The sequence below is a fragment of the Schistocerca cancellata genome, chromosome 4 (assembly GCF_023864275.1).
Source record: "Schistocerca cancellata isolate TAMUIC-IGC-003103 chromosome 4, iqSchCanc2.1, whole genome shotgun sequence".
NCBI lineage: Eukaryota > Metazoa > Arthropoda > Insecta > Orthoptera > Acrididae > Schistocerca > Schistocerca cancellata.
In genome coordinates, this window is record NC_064629.1 from 187,640,074 (window position 1) to 187,663,963 (window position 23,890).

A 23,890-nucleotide genomic window follows, 5' to 3' on the forward strand; every position below is an offset into this window, starting at 1 on the left:
TGTGATGCTGATACATGAATAGTTTTTCATCAAAAGTTGCAGGAAGTCACTGAGCTAATGGTGTTCTGCATTATACATAAACCCGATCCTCGTCATTGTAATACCCCATGTCTTACCTTCTGTGAATTCCACCATCTGTGCAGCTGAAAAATTCCTCTTACCTCTTGCTCTTCATTCAGATAATTTCTCAATTGTGAAGCCTTAATTGTGGCTGTTTCACACATACTGAACAACCTGCTGCTTCAGTTCATGTAACTACCCTGATCTGATCACCTGAAAATTTGGCATGTAGAATTGCTGATATGTAATTTATTCATTTGATGCCACCTTTGAGCATTCGCTTCTGTGACATCAAATTCTCTTCATGCTGCACAGTTGTTCGTATTCTCTGCATTGTGAATAACTCTAAAATTGAAAGGTGTGATTTTCCTCCATTAGAAACAACACAATTTACAGTCCTTACAGCATTAAGCAAACTGAATATCAACAATATGTTACTCTCTCACCTCCTTAGTGCAGAAATCAGACCATTTTTGGTTAACAGAACTCTTCATTATTCCCCGTTAATGTTGTCTTTAGCACAAAAAGTGGTGCACAATACTACAATTTAAATTTTTGGTACCCAGTTATGTAAAATGTCTGTCAGACAGCAAGGTAAAATTTGAAATCAAACTGAAGAAGTTTGTTTTATTTCTGTTATCGTTATGTGTAAAATGTGGTGAGTGCCAATTAATAACTCACATCTGCATATAAAAAAAAAAAACAACAACTTGCAAAAAGTGAATATAAAATGACTCATTCGGCATCATAACAGTTTATTGTGTAAATGTTCAATGGAACAAAAAACTAACTTCGTTATATGTTTCCAACTTTTGATATCGACAGTGTTGTCAAGCAGTAGCTGCTTTAGCATCATTTCTGAACCTTCTGTTTCAATTATCTTTCCACATTTCCGGTGTTTTGTGTGAATATATTTACATCAGAATTAATTGTTCTCCTGTACAAATGTATAACATTGCTGAGTATATGTCCATTTGTAAAATCAGTTCTGACCGCATTTAGCTCACCACTCAGTCATGCATGTGCCATTGCATGCCATCCCACCCTTCTGAAATCATCAAGTTAAATCTACTTGTGACCCTAACTACCAAAGCTTCCTGCAACCAAAGCTTTATCAGTGAATGTGACATCATAATGTAGTTTTCGAATAATAAATTTTGGAAAAAAAGTCATCTTACAGTCATGTAAATGTGGTATTTTATGTTGGGTTGTATTGGCAGTGGTAAGGGGAAAATATCACAGCCTTGTGGCCAGTTTCTAATGCTATGCAATAAAGTTCACATTGGTTATAAAGGCTCTTGTGGCACCTGACTTCCTCTGATACCTCCAATTTTTTATAGCAGCCCAAAATTCAAATACTTTTCTCTTCTAGCCTTTGCACAGCTTCTTCCTTCTTTGCATACGAATTGGGAACTTCTCCTCCTTTCTTTGAATGATGACTGGCACTATACATGATGATGACACAACCTTCCTCCAAAATGTGCAATATATAACAAAACCATTTCTTCATGGCGATCATTAGATTTGCTTCATGTAAATATTAGTTTATAAATTTTGAGGAAGGTACTTTTTGATGATCCTGAATAACAGACAAAAAGTTATCACTTTCAAATTGTCACTGACCTTCACATCTTGCCACATGGATTTTGTGACATGGTTTTGATTAAGCCAGGTCTCGTCGAGATACGTTATGGGGTAGCAATGATTTTCTTTCCTGGTGGGTTGTTGAGCTGCTTACAGTACAGGATCACTCCATCAGAATATGTCTTACTGTATTTTCTATATGTGAAGGTTAAAGATTTTGGAATTCCGCTAATTAAATGATAGATCCCTGTGCAACCATTCATAGTATGTAAAACTCTTGCCACCATTTGCCATGTGGGATGCTGTCTATGACTGTAAATAATTCCACTCTCCATGTCTCTGCATATATTCCTTGTACTTTTCAGACTGAAACACCATACACACCACTGCTATTGCAGTCTGTGATGCCAAAATGGCTGCATCTTTTCAAGGACTGCGTATAATGTCACAAATAAATTTGCACATTTGGTTGACTCAGGACATCTTTGAACTGCGCTGTCTTAAGTCAGAAATAAGAATAACAACAGTATGTTATGAAAATTGAAATTATGTCAGTAAATGAACAACACCTGCATCCAGTGAGCACCTAAGTGACTTTGTATGAAATTAGCCCAGAATATTATTCTACTGAACATAGTGAAGGAACATGTGCAAAGTAGGGAGTATCTAAACGCACAAGCGAGAACAATGTGAACCCGTATTGAACTACATCTATAGTTATAGACTCAAGAAATTAATTTGCAAAAATGGTAATCACAAGAGTATTAATTCAGAATTTCACTTTCTTTGCAGGCAAGCCTTAGAGACCCATGGAGCTGGAGCTGGAGGAACTCGTAACATTTCTGGAAATTCTATATTTCATGAGAAGTTGGAAGCTGAATTAGCATCATTACACCAAAAAGAAGCTGCACTCCTGTTCACTTCTTGCTTTGTAGCTAACGATTCTACCCTGTTTACTCTTGCCAAAGCTTTGCCTGGTATGTTATGATTGTTTCATTTGATAAACTTATTACCTTTTCTCCTTGTCCTTGATGTAACTTGATGGGAACACACACAATATTTTCTGAATAGAGTTTTTAAAATTTTGTTTCATGCCACTACAGCAGGATGAACACACATTCAGTTTTCTTTATTTGTGTGTTATTGTACGTACAAAATAACAGATAATGTTTAGTGTGTGCCCAGTGGAATAATATAGTATGTGTGTGATGAATATCAGCAGAAACAGATGTAAGAGGGAGTCAGATGGAATGTTGATAAGTTGTCTACTCTACTGAAAAACTTGAAGGTGTTAATAATACAGTTTTAACTTTTTTTTTTTTTTTTCAATGGAAAAGCACCTGATGTCCTCATTACATGAGTCTCTGTCCAGATATTTCAGATGATAGAGCACAGCAATCAGTTGTCCTTTCTCATAATAGTGCATTGATAATGGCTAGGCACTAGCCAAAATCTATTTGCCTGATAAAACGTGCAAGAGGGCGACTGATTGCTGTGCTCTATCATTTGAAAGTCATATCACGATCGCTGAGTGCACCCACATTCCTAATGGAAGGTAACTTTGTTGTCCAGATAGTTAGGATTTTATGCTGAATGATGATACAGTCTGTGAATTAGGAAATGGAGACCATTACCTCCCACAGAATGCTTGACAAATACTACTGACCAACATGTTTTTTCATCCATTAGGTTGTAAATAGCCTACTTCTCTATGGCTGAAGTAATTAATCAAATCATTATCGTAACATTTTACATGTAATGACTAGGACTATGAAGTGCTGTTCCATTTTGATTTTTGTGTACAAGAAATCTTACTTCACTGTTTATCTTGAATGTATAAACCTCCGTGTTTATTTAATAATATGAAGGTAATGAAATGTTGAAGAAATGAGATGGAGAAAGTAGTTTTGACTGTCTGTCAGAGACTCCTAAACATTTTGATGTTTACATATGGCAGGTTGGTTTATAACAGTGAAATAGAGGTCTTCCATGGAAAAAAAACAGGTGTAGGTTGATGAAGTATTGAATTTAGCGACATGGAGTATTTTGCAAGCAAAATCACAGGGAAATAGTAAATCAGTTAAATAATATAATAATACATTATATGCATTTTTATTATGATATACTTATGTATGGAAACTGTGTTTAGAGGGACCATAATTATGGGTGCAATGTGATTAAAGGGAATTTTCCATTAACTATTAATGGAGAGGACAAATCACTCGTTCTTCTACTTATTTTAAAACCTGTGCACATGCTTAAAAATACAGAAAATCTAATGTGCTTAACATGTGTTATATGTAAAGTCATTTTGTAATGCGTAAGTGACGTAAAATGGCCACTCTGAGGGAAATTGGATTTTCACCGAACCATTGTTATTGATAAAAGCTTTGGGCTTACTCATTTTGAGTCCATGTATTGTAAGGTGTCACACCACATATTATTAAGTGGAAAAAAATAATGTGTAGGAACAATATGCATTTTTCTCCAAGCTTACATAGTGTTCACTGTTCCCTACCTAAGGGAGTAATGTGGCCAGTGCCTGTACAGGGTGATTCATATTGACGTTTAAAAATCTCTGAAGGGACGTAGATGATGCTGAGACAAGTAATCTAATATGACACATAGGACTGCAAATGTTGGGAAATATCTGAAAAGTGGATGACAAATATTGAACATGCGATGTCACCAGATGACATACCTCACTGCACATCCAGTGGTTTAGCCTATCAGTCTGTTGCACCTAATCATTCCAACCCAAGTCAGTTATTCATGTTGGTGTGGCTCTGTACCTATGTGCTCAACTTTAGCACGTGGGACTCAGGGTTTGAGTCATGTATCTAGCAGGCAGAATTTTTTTCATTGTGAGAGACAATTACGGGTAAACATAGAGGTATGAATTCATTAATTTATTTACCAGTTGCATGGTCTCCTCTGGTTTTTGCAAAGTACAGTACAACAAAACCTACCACATTGTCGCAAGTAAATGAGTATGAGCTTCCAAATTGCATCATTACCAGCAAATGATCTTACATCTTCATTACTACATAATGTCTGGAAACAAAAAAAGAATGGAGAGACGGAAAGAAACACAAAATCAGATTAATTTTTGCTTGGTTACAGTGAGCACAAGAATTGTGTAACTTCTATATTTACATCAGATCACATTTACAAATGGTGTTCAAAATTTGCACATTTTCCATTAGTGCATATAGTGCATCGCTTAATCATCCCTTCAAGCATGCACTTGAAACTACCCTCTGCCTTTTTGATGTGACATCGCGTGTACAACATTTGTCATCCACTTTTGTGGTATTTGCCAAAATTTGCTGCCCCCTTATGTCTTGTATTAAATTAATTGTCTCAGCATCATCTACTGCATCTCTTTTTTCCTAGAACTCTCCTCTTCACTGTGTTGTGTGGAACATTAAATTACTTTACCACTGAAGAAAAAGGCATCCTATCATTCTTTACCACCTCAACGCCTTTTTTCATCCTAGCAGGATCGAATGTTTCTTGCTCTGATTTCCGGATGTATTTTCAAGGCGTCTTGATACCCTAGTATTTAAAACAGTACCTAGCTGTTGCAGCAGACCATTTTGAATGAATTTTTGTGCTGGGCCAGATACAACAGAAAAGAGAGAGTTTTAAATATAATTAATTAATTCAAAATTATAACAAAGGGGTAGAATGAGGGGTGATAGCTTTGTAAATAAGTGTCGAGAACTCAATCTGTAATATTCAGGGTGATATATGGAAGTAACTCACTCTTACTGGGTAAATGGATTAAAAATGAACTGCTGAGAAGAGTGGCCACTTTTCCTGTTTAGTAGTATGGCCATCTTTCATGAATGGTCACCATGTCAGCATTATTGATTAATGGATGAGACTGTAATATCAAAAGAAAAGAGGAACTACATTTGTAATCCAAAAGATGTTTTGTTTTAACATTGGCTTTGTAAAAGAGTATTGCTCTGTGTCAGGGGTGGGCAATAGTTTTGGGGTGGGGGGGGGGGAGGAGGGGTGTTCCTTTGTGAAAGCTGAAGTTAGCAGAGGTCTGCACCTTTTAAAATGATTGCATCCATTAGTTAACTTCACAATTCAAAAATGTTACATAAAAATTCTGACTGTCTTGTTCACCTACACAAAAACCGTTAACAGGACACTGTTTGCCCACACCTGCTCTAACAAGGGAACCTCCCCTTCGCACCCCCCCCCCCCCCCCCCGCCCCCTCAGATTTAGTTATAAGTTGGCACAGTGGATAGGCCTTGAAAAACTGGACACAGATCAATCGTGAAAACAGGAAGAAGTTGCGTGGAACTATGAAAAAAATTTGTAAAATATACAAACTGAGTAGTCCATGCGCAACATATGCAACATCAATGAGGTTGTAGCATAAGGAGCGCCGTGGTCCCGTGGTTAGCGCGAGTAGCTGCGGAACGAGACGTCCTTGGTTCAAGTCTTGCCGCCACTGAAAATTTTACTTTCTTTATTTTTGCAAAGTTATGATCTGTCCGTTCGTTCATTGACGTCTCTGTTCAGTGTAAGAAGTTTAGTGTCTGTCTTTTGCGACCGCACCGCAAAACCGTGCGATTAGTAGATAAAAGGATGTGCCTCTCCAATGGGAACCAAAAACATTTGATCGCAAGGTCATAGTTCAACCGATTCCTCCACAGGAAAACATCTGATATATTCTATACGACACTGGTGACGGCATGTGCGTCACATGACAGGAATATGTTGTCAACCCACCTAACTTGTACACTTAGCGAATGGGTAAAAAGATTCTTCTACCTTGCCCAATTTAGGTTTTCTTGTGGATGTGACAATCACTCTGAAAAAAGTGATGAAAACATAAGAGTTTATCACATAAACTGAAAATAAAAATTTAAACTTTTCACTCGAGGAAAGACTTGAACCTAGGACCTCTCGTTTGGTAGCTGCTCTCGTTAACCATGGGACCACGGTGCTCCGTGACACCAATTGTCCTTGATGTTGCCTATCTTCGCATGGACTACTCAGTTTGTATATTTTAATAAATTTTTTCATAGTTCCACACAAGTTCTTCCGGTTTTCTCGATTGATCTGTGTTCAGTTTTTCAAGGCCTGTCCACTGTGCCAACTTATAACTAAATCTGAGGGGGGTGCGATGGGGAGGTTCCCTTGTAAGTATCAGTAAGGTAATAAGAATAATACAAATGATGACTTACTTTACACCCCAAAAAATAATAGACCAAGCTTCCTATATCAAACTCATTGATAACAATTATAGTATATACTGGAACTAGTTTGACCACTTCTTGGCAGGCAGCGGCACTACCCAGGGTAAAAAACATTCAGTGGCTTCTTTTGCTGCCCTGACCACTTCAGCCCACGTTCTCCTACTGTGCTGCTGGTATTTACAACCAAGGCTATCATTTCAAGTTGGCATACAGCAAAACTTTCTGTATTAATAAAATTAAATGTAAATAAGCAACTGATACATTATGTTGTGCTTTAGTTTTATGAATATGTAGTCCACATAAACTTAATGATATCAGTCCACATGTTTGCATAGGTATAAGAGAGCATCTGTTTTGTTTTGGTTTGGTAAGTGATCCTTGATATTCCAATCAGACTTTTTAAAACTGCTATCTACCTGCATAGAAAATTTTCTTATCTTAGGATCAAGCTGGCTGGCTGGCTGACTAGACTGCCCCCATAATTGTGATGTACTCTTATTTCATTGCTTTAAACAGTTTTATCATGAAGTTTTCTATAAATTTAGTTCACGTTTAGAAAATGTTGTTCTGCTTTTAAGTGGGGAACAAGTTGTGTTTGACTAGATTCCTTTAGACCTGTCCTAAAAACTTAAAGTTAATGACTTATGTCCTGTTCTGCAGGTTCCCAGATTCTGAATGAATTTTGTTCATTTCCATGGCCATGAAATGCACAACTGAATTGTTCATCATAAAAGCAACTATTTCACACACACACACACACACACACACACACACACACACACACACACACCACAAAGTAAGTTAGTCAAGAAGGAAAAATGCTTTTAAAGGGCGTGATCCGACTGGTAGAGATATGCCCCTGCCATGTTAAGTGTGAACAGCAAGGGGGGGGGGGGGGGGGTACATAAACACATAAACAACGGCTTCGTTACAATATTATTACTTGTTTCTGGCACCTCATGTCTATTGATATACTGGATCATTCTGAAAATATTTCTAGATTCTAAAATATTCAAGGATTTTCTTCCATCTGCTTCTGGTTTTCTAAATGTATGTCATGCATGACAAAAGTTTTTCTTTGTTTTCAGGTTGTCACATATTTTCTGATGCAGGAAATCATGCTTCAATGATTCATGGAATTCGTAACAGCCATGTGCCCAAACACATTTTTCGTCACAATGATGTAAAGCATTTGGAGGAACTTTTATCAACGTTACCTGTTTCTGTCCCAAAAATTGTTGCATTTGAGACTGTTCATTCAATGACTGGAGCAGTTTGCCCATTAGAAGAGATCTGTAATGTAGCACACAAATATGGAGCAATTACATTTGTAGATGAAGTCCATGCTGTAGGTCTGTATGGACATAATGGTGCTGGCATTGGAGAGCGAGATGGGCAGCTGGATAACATGGATATTATTTCAGGAACATTGGGTATGTTATGTTTGTTCTGTATCTCACTAAATTTAACTGGTGTTTACCTTATCGAAACTAAATTGAGAAAGAAAAAGAGAGAGAGTGTTGTGGTTTTTTTCCCTCACACAGATGGTCTCTTGTTCCTTACGCGCATATTATACACAGGATTAAAATTTTGAGATGGAATTTGCTAACATTCCTACAGTGCCATCCAAGTAATATAAGAGCTGATCAGAATGTTTCCATGACAAAATTGAAATCCCAACATTAACCATAATTAGGCTTTGAAACAAATTCAGTAGTGAGAAGTAGAAATTTGTTCTGGACCAGGAATCGAACCCAGACTTCCTGCGTCATGCAAGCAGTCACCTTAACTGCGTCGGCCATCAGATCACTGTCCAACTCAAATTCCCAACTTGTCGCACACTATAGATGTAGCATCCCCCTTTCCATTACACCTCATTGTTCACAGCCGCATGCTGATTCCTGCAAGAGAGTGGAAGGAGAGTGCATCTGCACTGAATGATCACTCATTTCCGTCAAGATGCATATAGTTGTGCTGATTATGTACAAAAGAAGAAACACAACACCCATAAATGTACGTACCCCGACAGCAATCAATGATCATTCACTGCAGATGCACTATTTGTCTGACCACTTGTGAGAATCAACATGAGGCTGTGAGCAATGACGGTAATGGAGAGGGGCCACTACGTATGTAGTTTACGAAAAGTTGGGATTTTGGGTTGGACAGGAAGTGTGCTCGGATAGCTGTAGCAGTTAAACCAACTGCTTGCCAACAGTGGCAAATCCTGGTTTGTCACAAATCTTCACTTGTCACCACTGAATTTATTTCAATGGCCGATTATGGCTAATGTCAAAATTTAAATTTCATCATGTATTTATACAACTGTGGGATGAAAAACAAATGGTGTTTGTTCTTTTGGACATCACAGAAACCACATTCTAGAATCAGTATATGAATCAGGTAAAATCATTGTGAGCATTGAGGCAATCATCCCACCAATGCACCAGGTTGAAGATAACCATTTGGTAAAACACTGTGTCCTGCTTTGTAGAGAAGTCCTTAACTGCCTGCTGCACATCCTCGTGTGACATGAATCGTCGACCCATCAAGGCTTCTTGTAAGGAACTGAAGATGTAATAGTCACACAGGGAGAGATTAGAACTATGGAGCAAGTACTTAAATGTCTTCCACTTGAGTTGACATAACTTCAGTGTTAAGACATTTGTGATATAGGGTCTTGCATCAAATCGTGACCAACATGAAACTTGGCACACTACTCTAGAATGGTGGTTTTTGAAGACATGCTGCCCCATACACATTCTTCATTCTCCGATGGGTGTCTACAGGTGTGTGTCCTTTGACTGCCAAGAAAAGAATAACAGCAGGTTGGTCATGTTCGGGTGCAGTTGATGATAATGTCACCGTAGTTCACATTTCCACATACACATTGGAAAGACAGGAATGTCAAATACAATACCTTGTGTATATATTGGTGCATATATACCTGCATCAGAATTGTGCTATGTTGCATATACATTGCAGCAATGTCCTCAGATGGAAACTTTTTGATCGCTCCTTGTATAATGAAGTATTTAAACTGCATTGCCACATTACTTACATTAGTGTTGTTCCATTTCTGGTCAGGATAATTTTGTCAATCCAAAATAGTCATCGTAAATTCAGTGTGCTGGCCACCGATTGCAATTCAGATATATGCGTAACGTGGGGCAATGCATTTTTGTTTCACTGTTCATAACACACAGTGTAATTGTATTGGTGGAGAATACTGAAAATAAGAGCAGCTTTAGAGTGTGTGATAGGATGTTGATTAGGTTTGGAATGTCTTTGTTCCGTGGATCCATTTGCTCAGTACATTTTAATGATGTGGAATGAGTCATTTTACAAAATATTATCTTAATTGGCCTTTAAAAACGGCTGCAATCTGAACATTTACAGATGTGTTCACATAACAGAAAACAGCATTTAACTTAGTAACACAAGTAACTTTGCATCATGTCTACACGTAACAAGCTACAGGTCACCACGTAATGTCCACTGCCATAGCTGAGTGGTCAGCGCATCTGACTGCCATGCAGCATGCCCGGGTTTGGTTCTTGGCAGGATCAGAGCTTTTCTCTACTCAGGGACTTGGTGTTGTGGTGTCATCATCATTTCATCGGCATCAACACACAAGTCGCACACTGTGGCGTCAACTTCAGACTTTCAACTCGGTGGGTGAACTTTCTTAGGTGGGGACTCAGGCCATCAATGCCATATGATCATTTAATATTTTGTCAAATAATGGAATAGGAATTTCTCAGGGGGAACTTTCTCAACTTGCATTCAAACTTGACTTGTCTCTGTCAGGCGATTATTTTCATTGGATAAATGGTTAAAGAATTTGGTAGCAGCATCATTCGCCTTTTCTTGAACTGAAATCTATTCAAATGAAGAGTAATCAACGTCATTTTTTGTAATGTAATGGATGTCATTATTCCTTCTGAACTTCAATGCATTATTTACAACAAATTTCATGAGAGACAGTATGTTTTGTGACGCTACAGTTAATATCCTTAACACTTAAAAAAAAAAAACAGAAGTCTAGAAAGTAATGAGGAGTGAGCACCACCTAATATTTGTGTGGCACACTATAGTGCAATGAAGACATTCTTTCACAAATATGAGTTAACACAGATTACAATTCCATATTCCTATGTAAAAAGAACATTCAATTTGGAAATTAGTCTAGCTGAGAAGATGACAGGCAGCATGTTCAGGTCTCATCTTTAAAAGATGAAACTGCATGTTTCTTTCTCAGAGTGAAGCAAGCTGTAGTTCTACAGGCGTGGAGCACCATATGTCTGTTTAAATATTTATGTCAAACATGTTTTGAGTTACATGTAAATTAAAGGGGGGATCACTGCTGTCAGCTGCAATGGGACGTTAACGGGAATCAGCAGCAATGAGCAAAAATGTGTACCGTACTAGGATTTGAACCCGGTATCTCCTGCTTACTAGGCGGGTGTGGTAACCACTGCGCCATCCATGACATAGTGTCATCACTACTGCACGGACTATTTTGGCACGCCGAACCACACTCCCACCAAGCCCCACCTATCCCCAGTTCCTGTACACTATACTCCTGTTCAGTACTCAGAGATTCTCGCAGGTCAGACATATTTGTGCATTCGCACTTGAAGAAAGGGGATCCACTGCCCAGTTAGCCTTATCAATTATATGAATGCACGGTGTCTGTCAGAAACAAGACACCACGCAGAATCTGCAGCTGCGAAACGTTATATGTAAATGACATATATTTACATATAACGTTTCACAGCTGCAGATTCTGCATGATGATTGTTATTTCCAACAGACACCGTGCATTAATATATTTTGAGCTATTCCTTCTGAAGGTAAGGACTGATAAATTTTGTTGTCATTTTCAATATGCTGCACAGTTATATTTGGTGAGAAACTACAATGATTTACTTCTCCCACCGTCTGTGTGAGCAAGCAGCTTTTCTGTTTTCATTGCTCACTGGTGCTTTTCTTAACAGTTATATGTTGTCTTGTTGTTGTTGTTGTTGTTGTTGTTGTTGTTTATTTTCTCATATTTCTCAGTTATAAACACCCCACCTCCTCCCTCCCCACAGTCTGAGCTTAGAGTCCACTTAAACTGCATGTAACTGATCATTGTAATAGGTTTGAGGTTGTGCTCTTCCCCTGAAGCACAAATTTGTCCCATGTTATGTTTATAGCCTTATGTAATACGTTAGTGATGCCAATGAAAATTGGATTTTTAATTTGACTTCATTTATACAAACACAGATGTTAAGTATGTAACTCTGAAATTTCAGTCTTCAGTATTTGAATCTAAAAAATTTGACCCACTGCTTCATCCTTAGATGTTAGGATAGTTCTGTAACACATTCAAAATTTTAGGAGGTCTGTTTCTAATGGTATTGTTAAAGCAGTGAAAACCAGCCTTACCTTTAGGTCTGCATCAGATTAAGCAAGCCACCTAATTGCGGGTGTTAGAGGGCACTTCTGAACCACTAACTGATGCCCCCTTCCCTGTCCACTTATGACTGGCGCCTGAGAAGCATGATGGTCGGTAAGCATCTGTATTAGCTTTAATTTGTCAAATTTTCATATTACGGTCATTCCGCAAGATGTGCATGGGAGGAAGTAATATGTTGTCTGACTCTTCTCAGAAAGTGCCCTCTCCAAATTTCAGTAGTAAACCTCTCTCTGATTCATGATGCGCCTCTTGTAATGTCTGCTACTGGAGTTTCTGAGCACCTCTGTAATGCTCTCACATCGACTAAACTATCCCATGATGAAACATCTCTCTTTGATGGATCTTCTTTATCTTTTCTATTAGTCCTGCCTGCTAAAGATCCCATATTTATCAACAGTGCTCAAGAATTAGTCAAAGAAGTGTCTCATAAGCCGCTTCTCCATGAATGAGTTACATTTTTGTAAGATTCTTCCTATGAAACTGTCTGGCATCTCCTTTTCCATACTGTTTGTTTTGTGGGGTCATCCCACTTAAGGTTGCTGTGGATAGTTACTCTCAGATAGTTTGTGGTACATACTGTTTGCAGCAATTTTCCATCAGTGGTTGTAATTGTGCAGTATGAATTCATTTTCCTATGTATGCACAATATATTACATTTATTTACATTCTGGGTTAACTATCAAAGCCTGCATCATCTGTAAACAGTCTTACAGAGCTTCTAACACTTTCTACTCGATCATTTATTGACATCGTAAACAGTAACAATCCTGTCACACTTCGTTGGGGTATGCTGGTAATTCCATTTATATCTGTTGATTTTGTTTTGTTAAGAACTGTGTGTTGAGTTGTATGTGAAAGGAAGTTGTGATTCAGTCACAAATCAGGTCCAATACCTAGTAAGCTCAATTTTTTTCCCCACTATATGGCAATGCAGGACGATGTCAAATGCCTTCCTGAAGTCAAGGAACATGGCATAAACTAGAGCACCATTGTCTAAAACACTGTGGATCTCATGGAACATCAGAGCGAGCTAAGTTTTGCTAGATCTGTGTGTGGCATCCATGTTGATTTTTATAGAGATTTTCTCTCTCCAGAAAGTCGTAATTCTACAGCATAGAATTTGAAATTAATGGTACATGCCTATAATAATGTCCATATGTCCCTTCTTGAAAACACGAATGACCTGCACTTTTTTCCAGTCACTAGGTACTGTTTGCTGTTCCAGCAATCTACAATCAACTGCCACTAGAAGGGGCGCAATTTCTTTCGCATAATCTTTGTAGAATCTTACAGGTATCTCATCTGGTCCTGATGCCTTTCCACTACTAAGCAGGTGTAGTTGCTTTTCTATTCTGTTATCAGTTATTTCAGTATCAGTCATTTCAGCATTTGGATGACAATTGAAAGGAGGTACTATGCTACAATCTTGTGCAGTGAAACAATGTGAGAAGACCAAATTCAGTATTTGAGCCTTCTCTCTGTTATTTTCCATTTCGGTGCTGTATGGTACTGATTGAATAAATAGAGGATTTTAAACAGTTTACTGAGTTCATGTAAGACCAAAATGTCTTAGGGTTTGTAGTCAGATTGGTTGATAAAATTTTATTTCCAAGGTCGGTGAATGCCTCTCATTGTTCTCCTGAAGATTGAATACTCTTAAAAATGTCGTAATTTAAGTATAAAGGTTGTAATCATTGAATAATAAGCCATTGGCTCGTTAAAAGGCACAGAAACAAGACTGAGAACTTTGCTTACTTTCTTCCTTCCCTGCATGCCTCATGCCATCCATTGTTTGTTACTTATCGTATTTGACACCTGTTTTATCTCTCTCATACTGCTCATTTACATCTTTCCGTATGTTTCCCTTTGTCTCTTTCTTGGGCTAATGATTTATTTTCATGGGGGCTTCTGCGGCACCCTGTAGCACTGATAGTGACTGCTTCAATCTGAGCACACCTGATTGCTACATAATGATTAACTGAAATCCAGCAGAGTAAAACATTTTATCTACTGATTGATCCACCTCTTCTCTGCACATTGCTCCTGTCATTATTTCATGTCAGACAGTTCTTCCCCCCTTTGCAGTGATCACAAATGTGCAGAACCAGTCCACAGCCCAATTTCCTGCTACGTTCTCATTTCCCAAACCCCCTGAACGGAGGTCCATAGTTTCATTTACAGCCATCTAATGTATCCACTTCTCCATTTCCCACATCTGTTTGATGTGTTTACTTTGCATGTTTTTCTCCCATCAAATATCACCCAGCTTTATACCTGTCCCTAGCTAAAACACTGTCTCCTATCTTGTTGCTTAAATGCTGCTTAAGCCATGGAATCTCCCCCAGTGACCTAACAATAAAAATTCCCATTTCTGGATGCCATCCTCTCCTTTCACCACAACTTTTCACTCTTCAGATCCCACCAATCTGTATCTCTCACTATCTTGGTATTAGAGAAACAGATACTGTACAACTCAAACTGCCTACATCATATCTCCCAGAGTGAAACCCTTACCATTTAACATTTGGAAGATCACTCCAGGCACCACCTCCAAAAGTTCTCAAATTGATTGGCATCCTATTCCCAACTCTGAGCACCACTATCCATCAACCCCTATCCCCTGCCCCCCATCTGACCTCCCCCCCCCCTCCCCTCCCAGTGAACCCCGTTATCAATCCCTCTTAGCACCCAACTTCAGCACCCACCTCATGCCTTGCTGACCTTTTCCGTGTGACCGAGCCTGCAAAGCTCCCTCCCAATGTGCCAGAAAGCCTAGACTCTAAACAAACCCAAAACACTGTTGTAAATCTATCCATCAAAAACCAGGAATTTCAGTTCTGTTAAAAAACCTCATCTTTAGCCCCACACACAAGTTCAGTCTTGTTTGAGTCACAAGGGCTTACTCTTCTTCACCTGATCCCTATGGTGGAGACACTTCTTTTGTTATCAGTCCCTCCAAAAAAAAGCAAACATAAGCCCCAATATTAATCTATGTATCTCCCGGTTCATACAACATCCCCCCCCCCTTTCCCCATCCTCTCCCGCACATCGCCTCCTGATTACCTTCCAGGAATTCTGTACCACCAACTTGGCCTCACCCTTCTTCCTATGTCCCTTTCCAGGAACAAAAACTTTTCAACAGAGGAAAGACCAACCATCCCCAACCTAAAGACAGATGCTGACTTGATCATTTTCCCTGCAGACAAAGGCTCCATCACTGTTGTGAAGATCCACAGTGATGACGTGTGACAGAAGGCATTTCCCAACTGTCTAACTCCTGTACCCACAAGCCCTGTCATACATCATAGTGATCCCATCCCAGAAGTCCAGCATAACCTCCAGTCCCTATTCAAATCGTGAGATTTCTCCCCAAATATCTCCCCAGAATCCAGCTCCCTCCTTGCCCCAACTATGTCACCCACCCACCTTCTATGTGCTTCCCAAAATTCATAAACCCTCTATCCTGGATGCCTCATTGTAGCTGGGTACTGTGCTCCCACAGAAAGAATTCTCACTCTTGTTGATCCAAACCTGCAACCAATTGTCCACACTCTAGCCTCCCTTATTAAAGATGCAGATAGCTTTCTTCACCAATTCTCGATTATCTCCATCCCATTACAACTTCAATCCCTACTCGTAACTATTGATGCCACCACCCAATACATCAGCGTGCTCTATGTCAATTGCCTTGCCACTATCAAACCCTACCTCTTCCAATGTCCTTCCAACTCCAAACCCACCTCCTCAATCCCTAAATACCTAAAAAACATCATCTATGTGCATAACTACTTCTTGGGGAAGAGGTACAAACATGTCCACACCAGTAGGACCTGTGTGGCACCCTCCTATGCCATTTTTTATGACCCATCAAGAGAAACATTCGTAACTACTAAATACCTTAATACTCGTGCTTGGTTCAGATTCATTGATGATATCATCACGAATTAGACCCAGGGCTGAGATACCTCATCCTCATTCTGCTACAGCCTCAACACCACCTCTCGTTTGCTTCACCTATTCTTTCTCAGGTCATCATCCAATCTTCCTGGACATTGGCTTCCTTGCCTCTGATGACCCCCATCCGTACTTGTTGCCTATATAAAGCCACTAACCATCAACAGTACCTACAGTTTGATAGTCGTCTTCCGTTCCATGCCCAAAAATTACTCATGTAGTATGACCACCCAAGGATGGCGCATCTGTAGTGATGAGAATTCCTTCGCCCAGTATGCTGCCTTAGTTAAGGCCTTTAGAGACAGGAACTATCCCCAGAACTTTGTCCGTTTCATACTCTCTCTCACCCTTATCCTCCAACCACGTCCACAATAATCAGCTGCAAAGGAGCACCCTCCTCATCACCCAGTATCATCCCAGACTGGAAAAACTGAACTATACAGGGTGAGTCACTAACAATTGCCACCTAGAATAACTCTGAATGTATGATAGTAGCTGAAAAGTTTGTGGGACAGAAGCTGCATTGAACAAGGGGGGCTGTAATATGACGTTGGCTTTTTGTTGCCAGGTGGGGTTGCATCAGAGATATGGAGGTCACTTTTTTTTTTTTTTTTTTTTTTTTAAAAAAAGTGGGATGCTATAGTTTGGTATTTATTTTCTGATAATGGCTGTCGAGACGAATCCAATGATATGTAACAGTTAGGCCTTTGAAGGTCAAAAAGGTGGCATGAACATTCATTTACAGAAGGTGTTTGAAGTGATGACCATTGGTATCAATGCAGTGCTGCAATCTTATCATCATGGATTGAGTGGTATTCCTTATCACTTCGGACACTTATTGAAACACATGCTCTGACAATGCTCTCTCGTATATCGTGCAAATAGTAAATATTCACTGAATACGACATATCCATCTAACGTGCCATTGACATGTGAACACCATTCGTCGGTTCTGCAATACAACACTAATAGGAACAGTAAGACTAGTATTGTCGATCAAGCAAATGTGAATGATGTATTCTTTCGAAGAACAAGTTTATATGCTTCTCATTTACGGACAATACCAATGAAATTCAGTGAGAGCTAGAGACTTATACGCTGAAAGATATCCTCAATGTACTCACCCTACATGTCATACATTTTAATGTGTGTATGATAAATTGAGAACTACTGGATCTTTAATGCATCGGAAACATAACCAGCAAAGGAAAGTTGCTAATAAGGAAACAGAAGTTGGTACTCTTACCACTGTGGTTCGAGATCCTTGTGTTAGTTCACGTCAAATCGCAAGGGAATCTGGCATGAGCCAGAGTAGTGCTGTTCATGTTCTGCATTGCCATAAATATCATCCTTACCATATCAGAATTAACTGGTACGGATTGTATGTGTCACGTTTAATTCTGCCGATGGAGTGATGACACATTTATTAATTTGATTTTATTTACTGTCGAGGCTACATTCACGAACCATGGAAACGTTAATTTGCATTACATGCATTATTGGGCAAGCTGCACACCAAAAACCGTGTTGGTGAATGTATGGTGTGGGATTCTGGAGAACAGAATTATAGGCCCCTATTTCATTGAAGAAAATCTTAATGGTAGGAAGTACACTACATTCCTGCAAGAAACATTAGGTCTGTTATTGGAAGAAATACCTTGAGGAACAACGACAGAATGTGGTATCAACACAATGGGTGTCTGACACAATTTCTGCTGATGGCTCGAAATGAGTTGCAGAAACAATTCCCAAATCATTGGACTGGATGCGGAGGAGATGTATCGTGGCCAGCTTGTTCGCCAGACTTGACGCCTCTGGATTTTTTCTTGTGGGGATTCATAAAAGACATTGTTTATAAAGACGTTTCAACTGCACCTGAAGATATGTGAGAAAGAATTATCAGAGTATGTGCTTCAATAAGTGCCAGAGTGATAAGGAATACCATTCAATCCATGATAGAAGATTGCAGCACTGCATTGATACCGATGGTCATCACTTCGAACACCTTCTGTAAATGGATGTTCATGCCACCTTTTTGATCTTCATTGACCTTCAAAGACCTTACTGTTACACATCACTGGATTTGTCTCAATAGGCGCTATCAGAAAATAATTACCAAACTATAGCATCCCATTTAAAAAAACAAAGTTGACCTTCATATCTCTGAAGCTACCCGACCAAGCAACAAAAAACCAATGTCATATTATGGCCCCCGTTGTCCCATGCAACTTTTGTCCCACACACTTTTCAGCTCCTGTCATACTTCTGGAGCTACTCTTGGTGGCAGTTGTTAGTGACTCATCCTGTATACTTCACAAGGGCTTCAACAATTTATCGTTGGACCCAGAAATGGGGAACATCCTTTCATCTTTCCCATCCCTCACTCCGCTACCAACTCAAGCTATGCAGTATCCTGGTTCATCCGTATGTCATATCCAGTATGTCCACACCCAACCCATTGCACCAAGGGATATAGCCCTGTGAAAGACCCGTATGGAGTACCTGACCTACACACCAAACCATCACATCCTACTACAGTTGCAGGCTTATCCTATCCTGTCAGAGGCAGGGCCATCTGTGAAAGCAGCCATGTTGTATACCATCTCTGCTACAATTTTTGCATAACATTATATGTGGTCATGGCTGTCAGTCAGCTGTCCACCTGAGTGAATGACTACCACAAAACTGTAGCGAAGGTGGGAGATAATTGACCAGTGACAGGAAATGCTGCTGATCACAACATGCTTAATTTCAATGGCTACTGCACAGTCCATGCCATCTGGATCTTTCCTCCTCCGTCAGCCTCTCTGAACTATATAGATGGGAGTTACCCTTGCAACACTCCTTTGTTCTCGTAATCCACATGGCCTCAATCTCCACTAGCCACCTGTACCACATCCACTTCGACACTGCTCCAGGACCCTAACTTTATTCATCCTGCAGAAACACCCTCTTCATTACAGTCTCCCTTTCTTCTGATCTGTATCCACTCCCCAATCCACTGTGGGCCTTATTCAGACTTACATTAAGCTTTAATTTAGAATTGCATTTAGAAATATGTAAATGTGAAAGCTACTTTATTATGTGTAACTTTATATGACTTTGGAAAGTTAACCGTATATACCTTAAGACTGTAGATAAATAAGGGGGGAAGTAAGTCACTAATGCCACACACTGTAATTATAGTACATGGAATGATTACAGTTACTAATGAGAAAATGAGTCACCAGCAGTGTACAGCTTTCATTGATCTTAAACAACATATTCATGAATTATGTACTAGTACCTACCCTAAATTACTAAATCTCTCCATTAATTCCATGAACACCATCCAAATGCATATAACCATACTTGGAAAGCCAGTAGCACTTTTACTTCCAAAGGATGTTTACCCCAAATTTTGTAACAGGCCTGACCATAACACAGGTACTTTTTACAATCAACACTAGACAATATCATTATCCAGGTCATATGAACAGTTAATGATCTGTGGACTTAAAACAATGCATCTACATTTAGCAGCAAGTCTAACATTTGGTAAAGTGAGTGTCAACTGTGTTACTTGCATCAGCAACATTTACATCAGCATAAATTAATCTTGATAATTGCATTAGTAACAACATGATTTTTACATATTTGGAAAGTGAGTTTAGTTCATGTCTTCATAAAATCAACAATTGTCTCCAATTAATTCTCTTTAGTATCCAGTCCCCATCAAATCAAAGCAACTTGCACCTCTGGCTATTTTCCAGACTGAGAATGATTCAACTGTTTTGATAGAATTCTTGGAGCTTTCTTTAGTAATGCTTGCTTAACACAGTATAATATTTGCTCCATCAAATACTCATGAAATACTGAAATAAGTCTGTATTAGTGCAATGTTATCACGGTGACTACCATGCACTTTTCTTCACTTCTATTTCAAGAGAGAAGACTCAATTATCTATATTATTCCAAACCTGTTTTATCAACCTTTTAGAAAGTCCATCTGTGGTAGAACCGAAAAATAGTGTGCTTATGTTGGCCGGGCTGTGTAACATAATTCTCTCTCTTTAGTTGTGTGACTATTTTCTTGAGGTGTGGTTTTCCCAATTCTTCATGACCATCAGTCGTTTTTTAACTAACAGCAACATTGGCCAAGCCACAAAAAGTGACACCTCTCTCTTAATACCATCTTGTTGAAGTGATGAACAGAACATATGCTACACAGCTTCCGTATGTTGTCATATTTATAACATTGTCTTCCAGCAACATCTAAACTTCACAATATTAACACAATGGTCAACACTGTTATATGTTGTACTATACTATTCTTGCATAACCATGTAAGTATGAACACACCATACTCTCTCCAGTTCTAGAACTACATCTTAGATCATGTCTTGTAAGTTACAGACTGAGAGTTTATCATGCCAAAACCAACTTCAAAGAAATGGTTTTCATCAGCTGTTCTCAGCAGTCCTGCCAACCTGATGCAAACAATAAACTCGCCCTGCCAACCTTACACAAACAAACCATTAACATGTTTATGTGATTATTTTCACATTTAAAATATCTCTCTCTCTCTCTCTCTCTCTCTCTCTCTCTCTCTCTCTCTCTCTCTCTCTCTCATATTACAGTTGTTAATGCACATACTCAGACAGTTAACCATACTTCTTCAAATGTATTTAACGTATGGCATCATAAAACACATTTTAAAAAATTACAGGAAATACTATTTGCATATCTTTGAGAAGGGTTCTATTTCTTGTGGTGTTACTTCATGGCTAGTGCTAAACAAAAGCGTAGTCATATTGTGTGGATGCAAGATATCCTGAGAGTGCATGTCCTGTCATTAACCCACCTGTTACCACTTGTCACCTACAACTGAATGTTGCCTGCTGCTGTTGCAGTACTTGCGATGACTCCTTGAGACATTACAACTCCTGCACATTATTCTCATTTTGCACTGCTCAACCTCACTGGAGCTGGTGCATGTGTTGCATTCCTATCCCATGCACTTGCTGGCTCTTCCTCCTAGCCATCAGCCATCATTCCCCAACCCTCCCTCCCACTCCCTGCCTCTTCTCTACCCACCTCCTTTCTCCCTTCACCCACTCCACCAGACACAACCCGTCACCCCTTTCAAACTGCAGTGAGTGAGTGAGTGTGTGTGTGTGTGTGTGTGTGTGTGTGTGTGTGTGTGTGTGTATTTTCCTCCACAGCTCTTGAAAATTATTGAATAAATAGTTATTATATTGTGACTGACTTCAAAATTTTGCTTAAGTTGACATTGTATGGTGTCTGCAAGAGAAAATTGAGAGATATGATATGTTCATAACTGTGATGTGTTTTAGGATCTAAGAAACTATACTTTAGTCTTCAATTTCTGTTCTTAGGGAAAGCATTTGGAAATGTTGGAGGCTACATTGCTGGTTCAGCAAATCTTGTGGATATGATAAGGAGCTATGCAGCAGGTTTCATCTTCACAACATCTTTGCCACCTACTGTGTTATCTGGAAGTTATGCTGCAGTGCAGATTCTTCGTTCACCTGAAGGTCGAGCATTGCGTGCTAAGCACCAACAGAATGTTCAGTATTTGCGTGAGAAGTTGATAGCTGCTGGTTTTCCAGTAGAACCCACACCGTCTCATATTATCCCCATAAAGGTAGGTACATTTTTTGTTACTGCTTTTCCTGAAAAATGGTGTAATGAATTGACCAGTGTAATGTTGGTGTATAGATTTACTAGAGTGCCTACATTCATGTGTAGCTCTGATAAATAATGTTAACATTAATAATTTCATGTTACTGAGTATTGGGGTGGGTGACTCAGATGGTAATTGGTAAACTACATTTTGGAAGATCTTGGGTTCAGTCACTTTTGGTCCAAGGATTTGTTCTGTAATTCATTGTTTCACTTTGTGTAACTGCAATCCCTCTATTTTTGGCTGTCAGTATGTTCAAAGGCTTCAGGAAGACAAGGGTGGGGCATACCATCTGTAGGGAGACTGTGTCTTGTACATCTACATCTACATCTACATCCATACTCCGCAAGCCACCTGACGGTGTGTGGTGGAGGGTACCTTCAGTACCTCTATCGGTTCTCCCTTCTATTCCAGTCTCGTATTGTTCGTGGAAAGAAGGATTGTCGGTATGCCTCTGTGTGGGCTCTAATCTCTCTGATTTTATCCTCATGGTCTCTTCGCGAGATATACGTAGGAGGGAGCAATATACTGCTTGACTCTTCGGTGAAGGTATGTTCTCGAAACTTTGACAAAAGCCCATACCGAGCTACTGAGCGTCTCTCCTGCAGAGTCTTCCACTGGAGTTTATCTATCATCTCCGTAACGCTTTCGCGATTACTAAATGATCCTGTAACGAAGCGCGCTGCTCTCCGTTGGATCTTCTCTATGTCTTGTATCAACCCTATCTGGTACGGATCCCACACTGCTGAGCAGTATTCAAGCAGTGGGCGAACAAGTGTACTGTAACCTACTTCCTTTGTTTTCGGATTGCATTTCCTTAGGATTCTTCCAATGAATCTCAGTCTGGCATCTGCTTTACCGACAATCAACATTATATGATCATTCCATTTTAAATCACTCCTAATGCGTACTCCCAGATAATTTATGGTATTAACTGCTTCCAGTTGCTGACCTGCTATTTTGTAGCTAAATGATAAAGGATCTATCTTTCTGTGTATCCGCAGCACATTACACTTGTCTACATTGAGATTCAGTTGCCATTCCCTGCACCATGCGTCAATTCGCTGCAGATCCTCCTGCATTTCAGTACAATTTTCCATTGTTACAACCTCTCGATACACCACAGCATCATCTGCAAAAAGCCTCAGTGAACTTCCGATGTCATCCACCAGGTCATTTATGTATATTGTGAACAGCAACGGTCCTATGACACTCCCCTGCGGCACACCTGAAATTACTCTTACTTCGGAAGACTTCTCTCCATTGAGAATAACATGCTGCATCCTGTTATCTAGGAACTCCTCAATCCAATCACACAATTGGTCTGATAGTCCATATGCTCTTACTTTGTTCAGTAAACGACTGTGGGGAACTGTATCGAACGCCTTGCGGAAGTCAAGAAACACGGCATCTACCTGTGAACCCGTGTCTATGGCCCTCTGAGTCTCGTGGACGAATAGCGCGAGCTGGGTTTCACATGACCGTCTTTTTCGAAACCCATGCTGATTCCTACAGAGTAGATTTCTAGTCTCCAGAAAAGTCATTATACTCGAACACAATACGTGTTCCAAAATTCTACAACTGATCGACGTTAGAGATATAGGTCTATAGTTCTGCACATCTGTTCGACGTCCCTTCTTGAAAACGGGGATGACCTGTGCCCTTTTCCAATCCTTTGGAACGCTACGCTCTTCTAGAGACCTACGGTACACCGCTGCAAGAAGGGGGGCAAGTTCCTTCGCGTACTCTGTGTAAAATTGAACTGGTATCCCATCAGGTCCAGAGGCCTTTCCTCTTTTGAGCGATTTTAATTGCTTCTCTATCCCTCTGTCGTCTATTTCGATATCTACCATTTTGTCATCTGTGCGACAATCTAGAGAAGGAACTACAGTGCAATCTTCCTCTGTGAAACAACTTTG

At 39.5% G+C, this 23,890-nt stretch overlaps 1 protein-coding gene across 2 annotated transcripts in view; it reads left to right on the top strand.

Annotated features, from left to right (window-relative positions):
* LOC126183578 (5-aminolevulinate synthase, erythroid-specific, mitochondrial) overlaps positions 1-23,890 on the top strand; it is a 117,290-nt gene that overhangs the window by 80,299 nt on the left and 13,101 nt on the right. For both annotated transcript variants that reach the window (XM_049925675.1, XM_049925676.1), the window contains exons 7-9: positions 2,437-2,621; positions 7,956-8,300; positions 21,664-21,932. In XM_049925675.1, the coding sequence (XP_049781632.1) occupies positions 2,437-2,621; positions 7,956-8,300; positions 21,664-21,932 (799 nt within the window). The remainder of the gene's footprint in view (positions 1-2,436; positions 2,622-7,955; positions 8,301-21,663; positions 21,933-23,890) is intronic.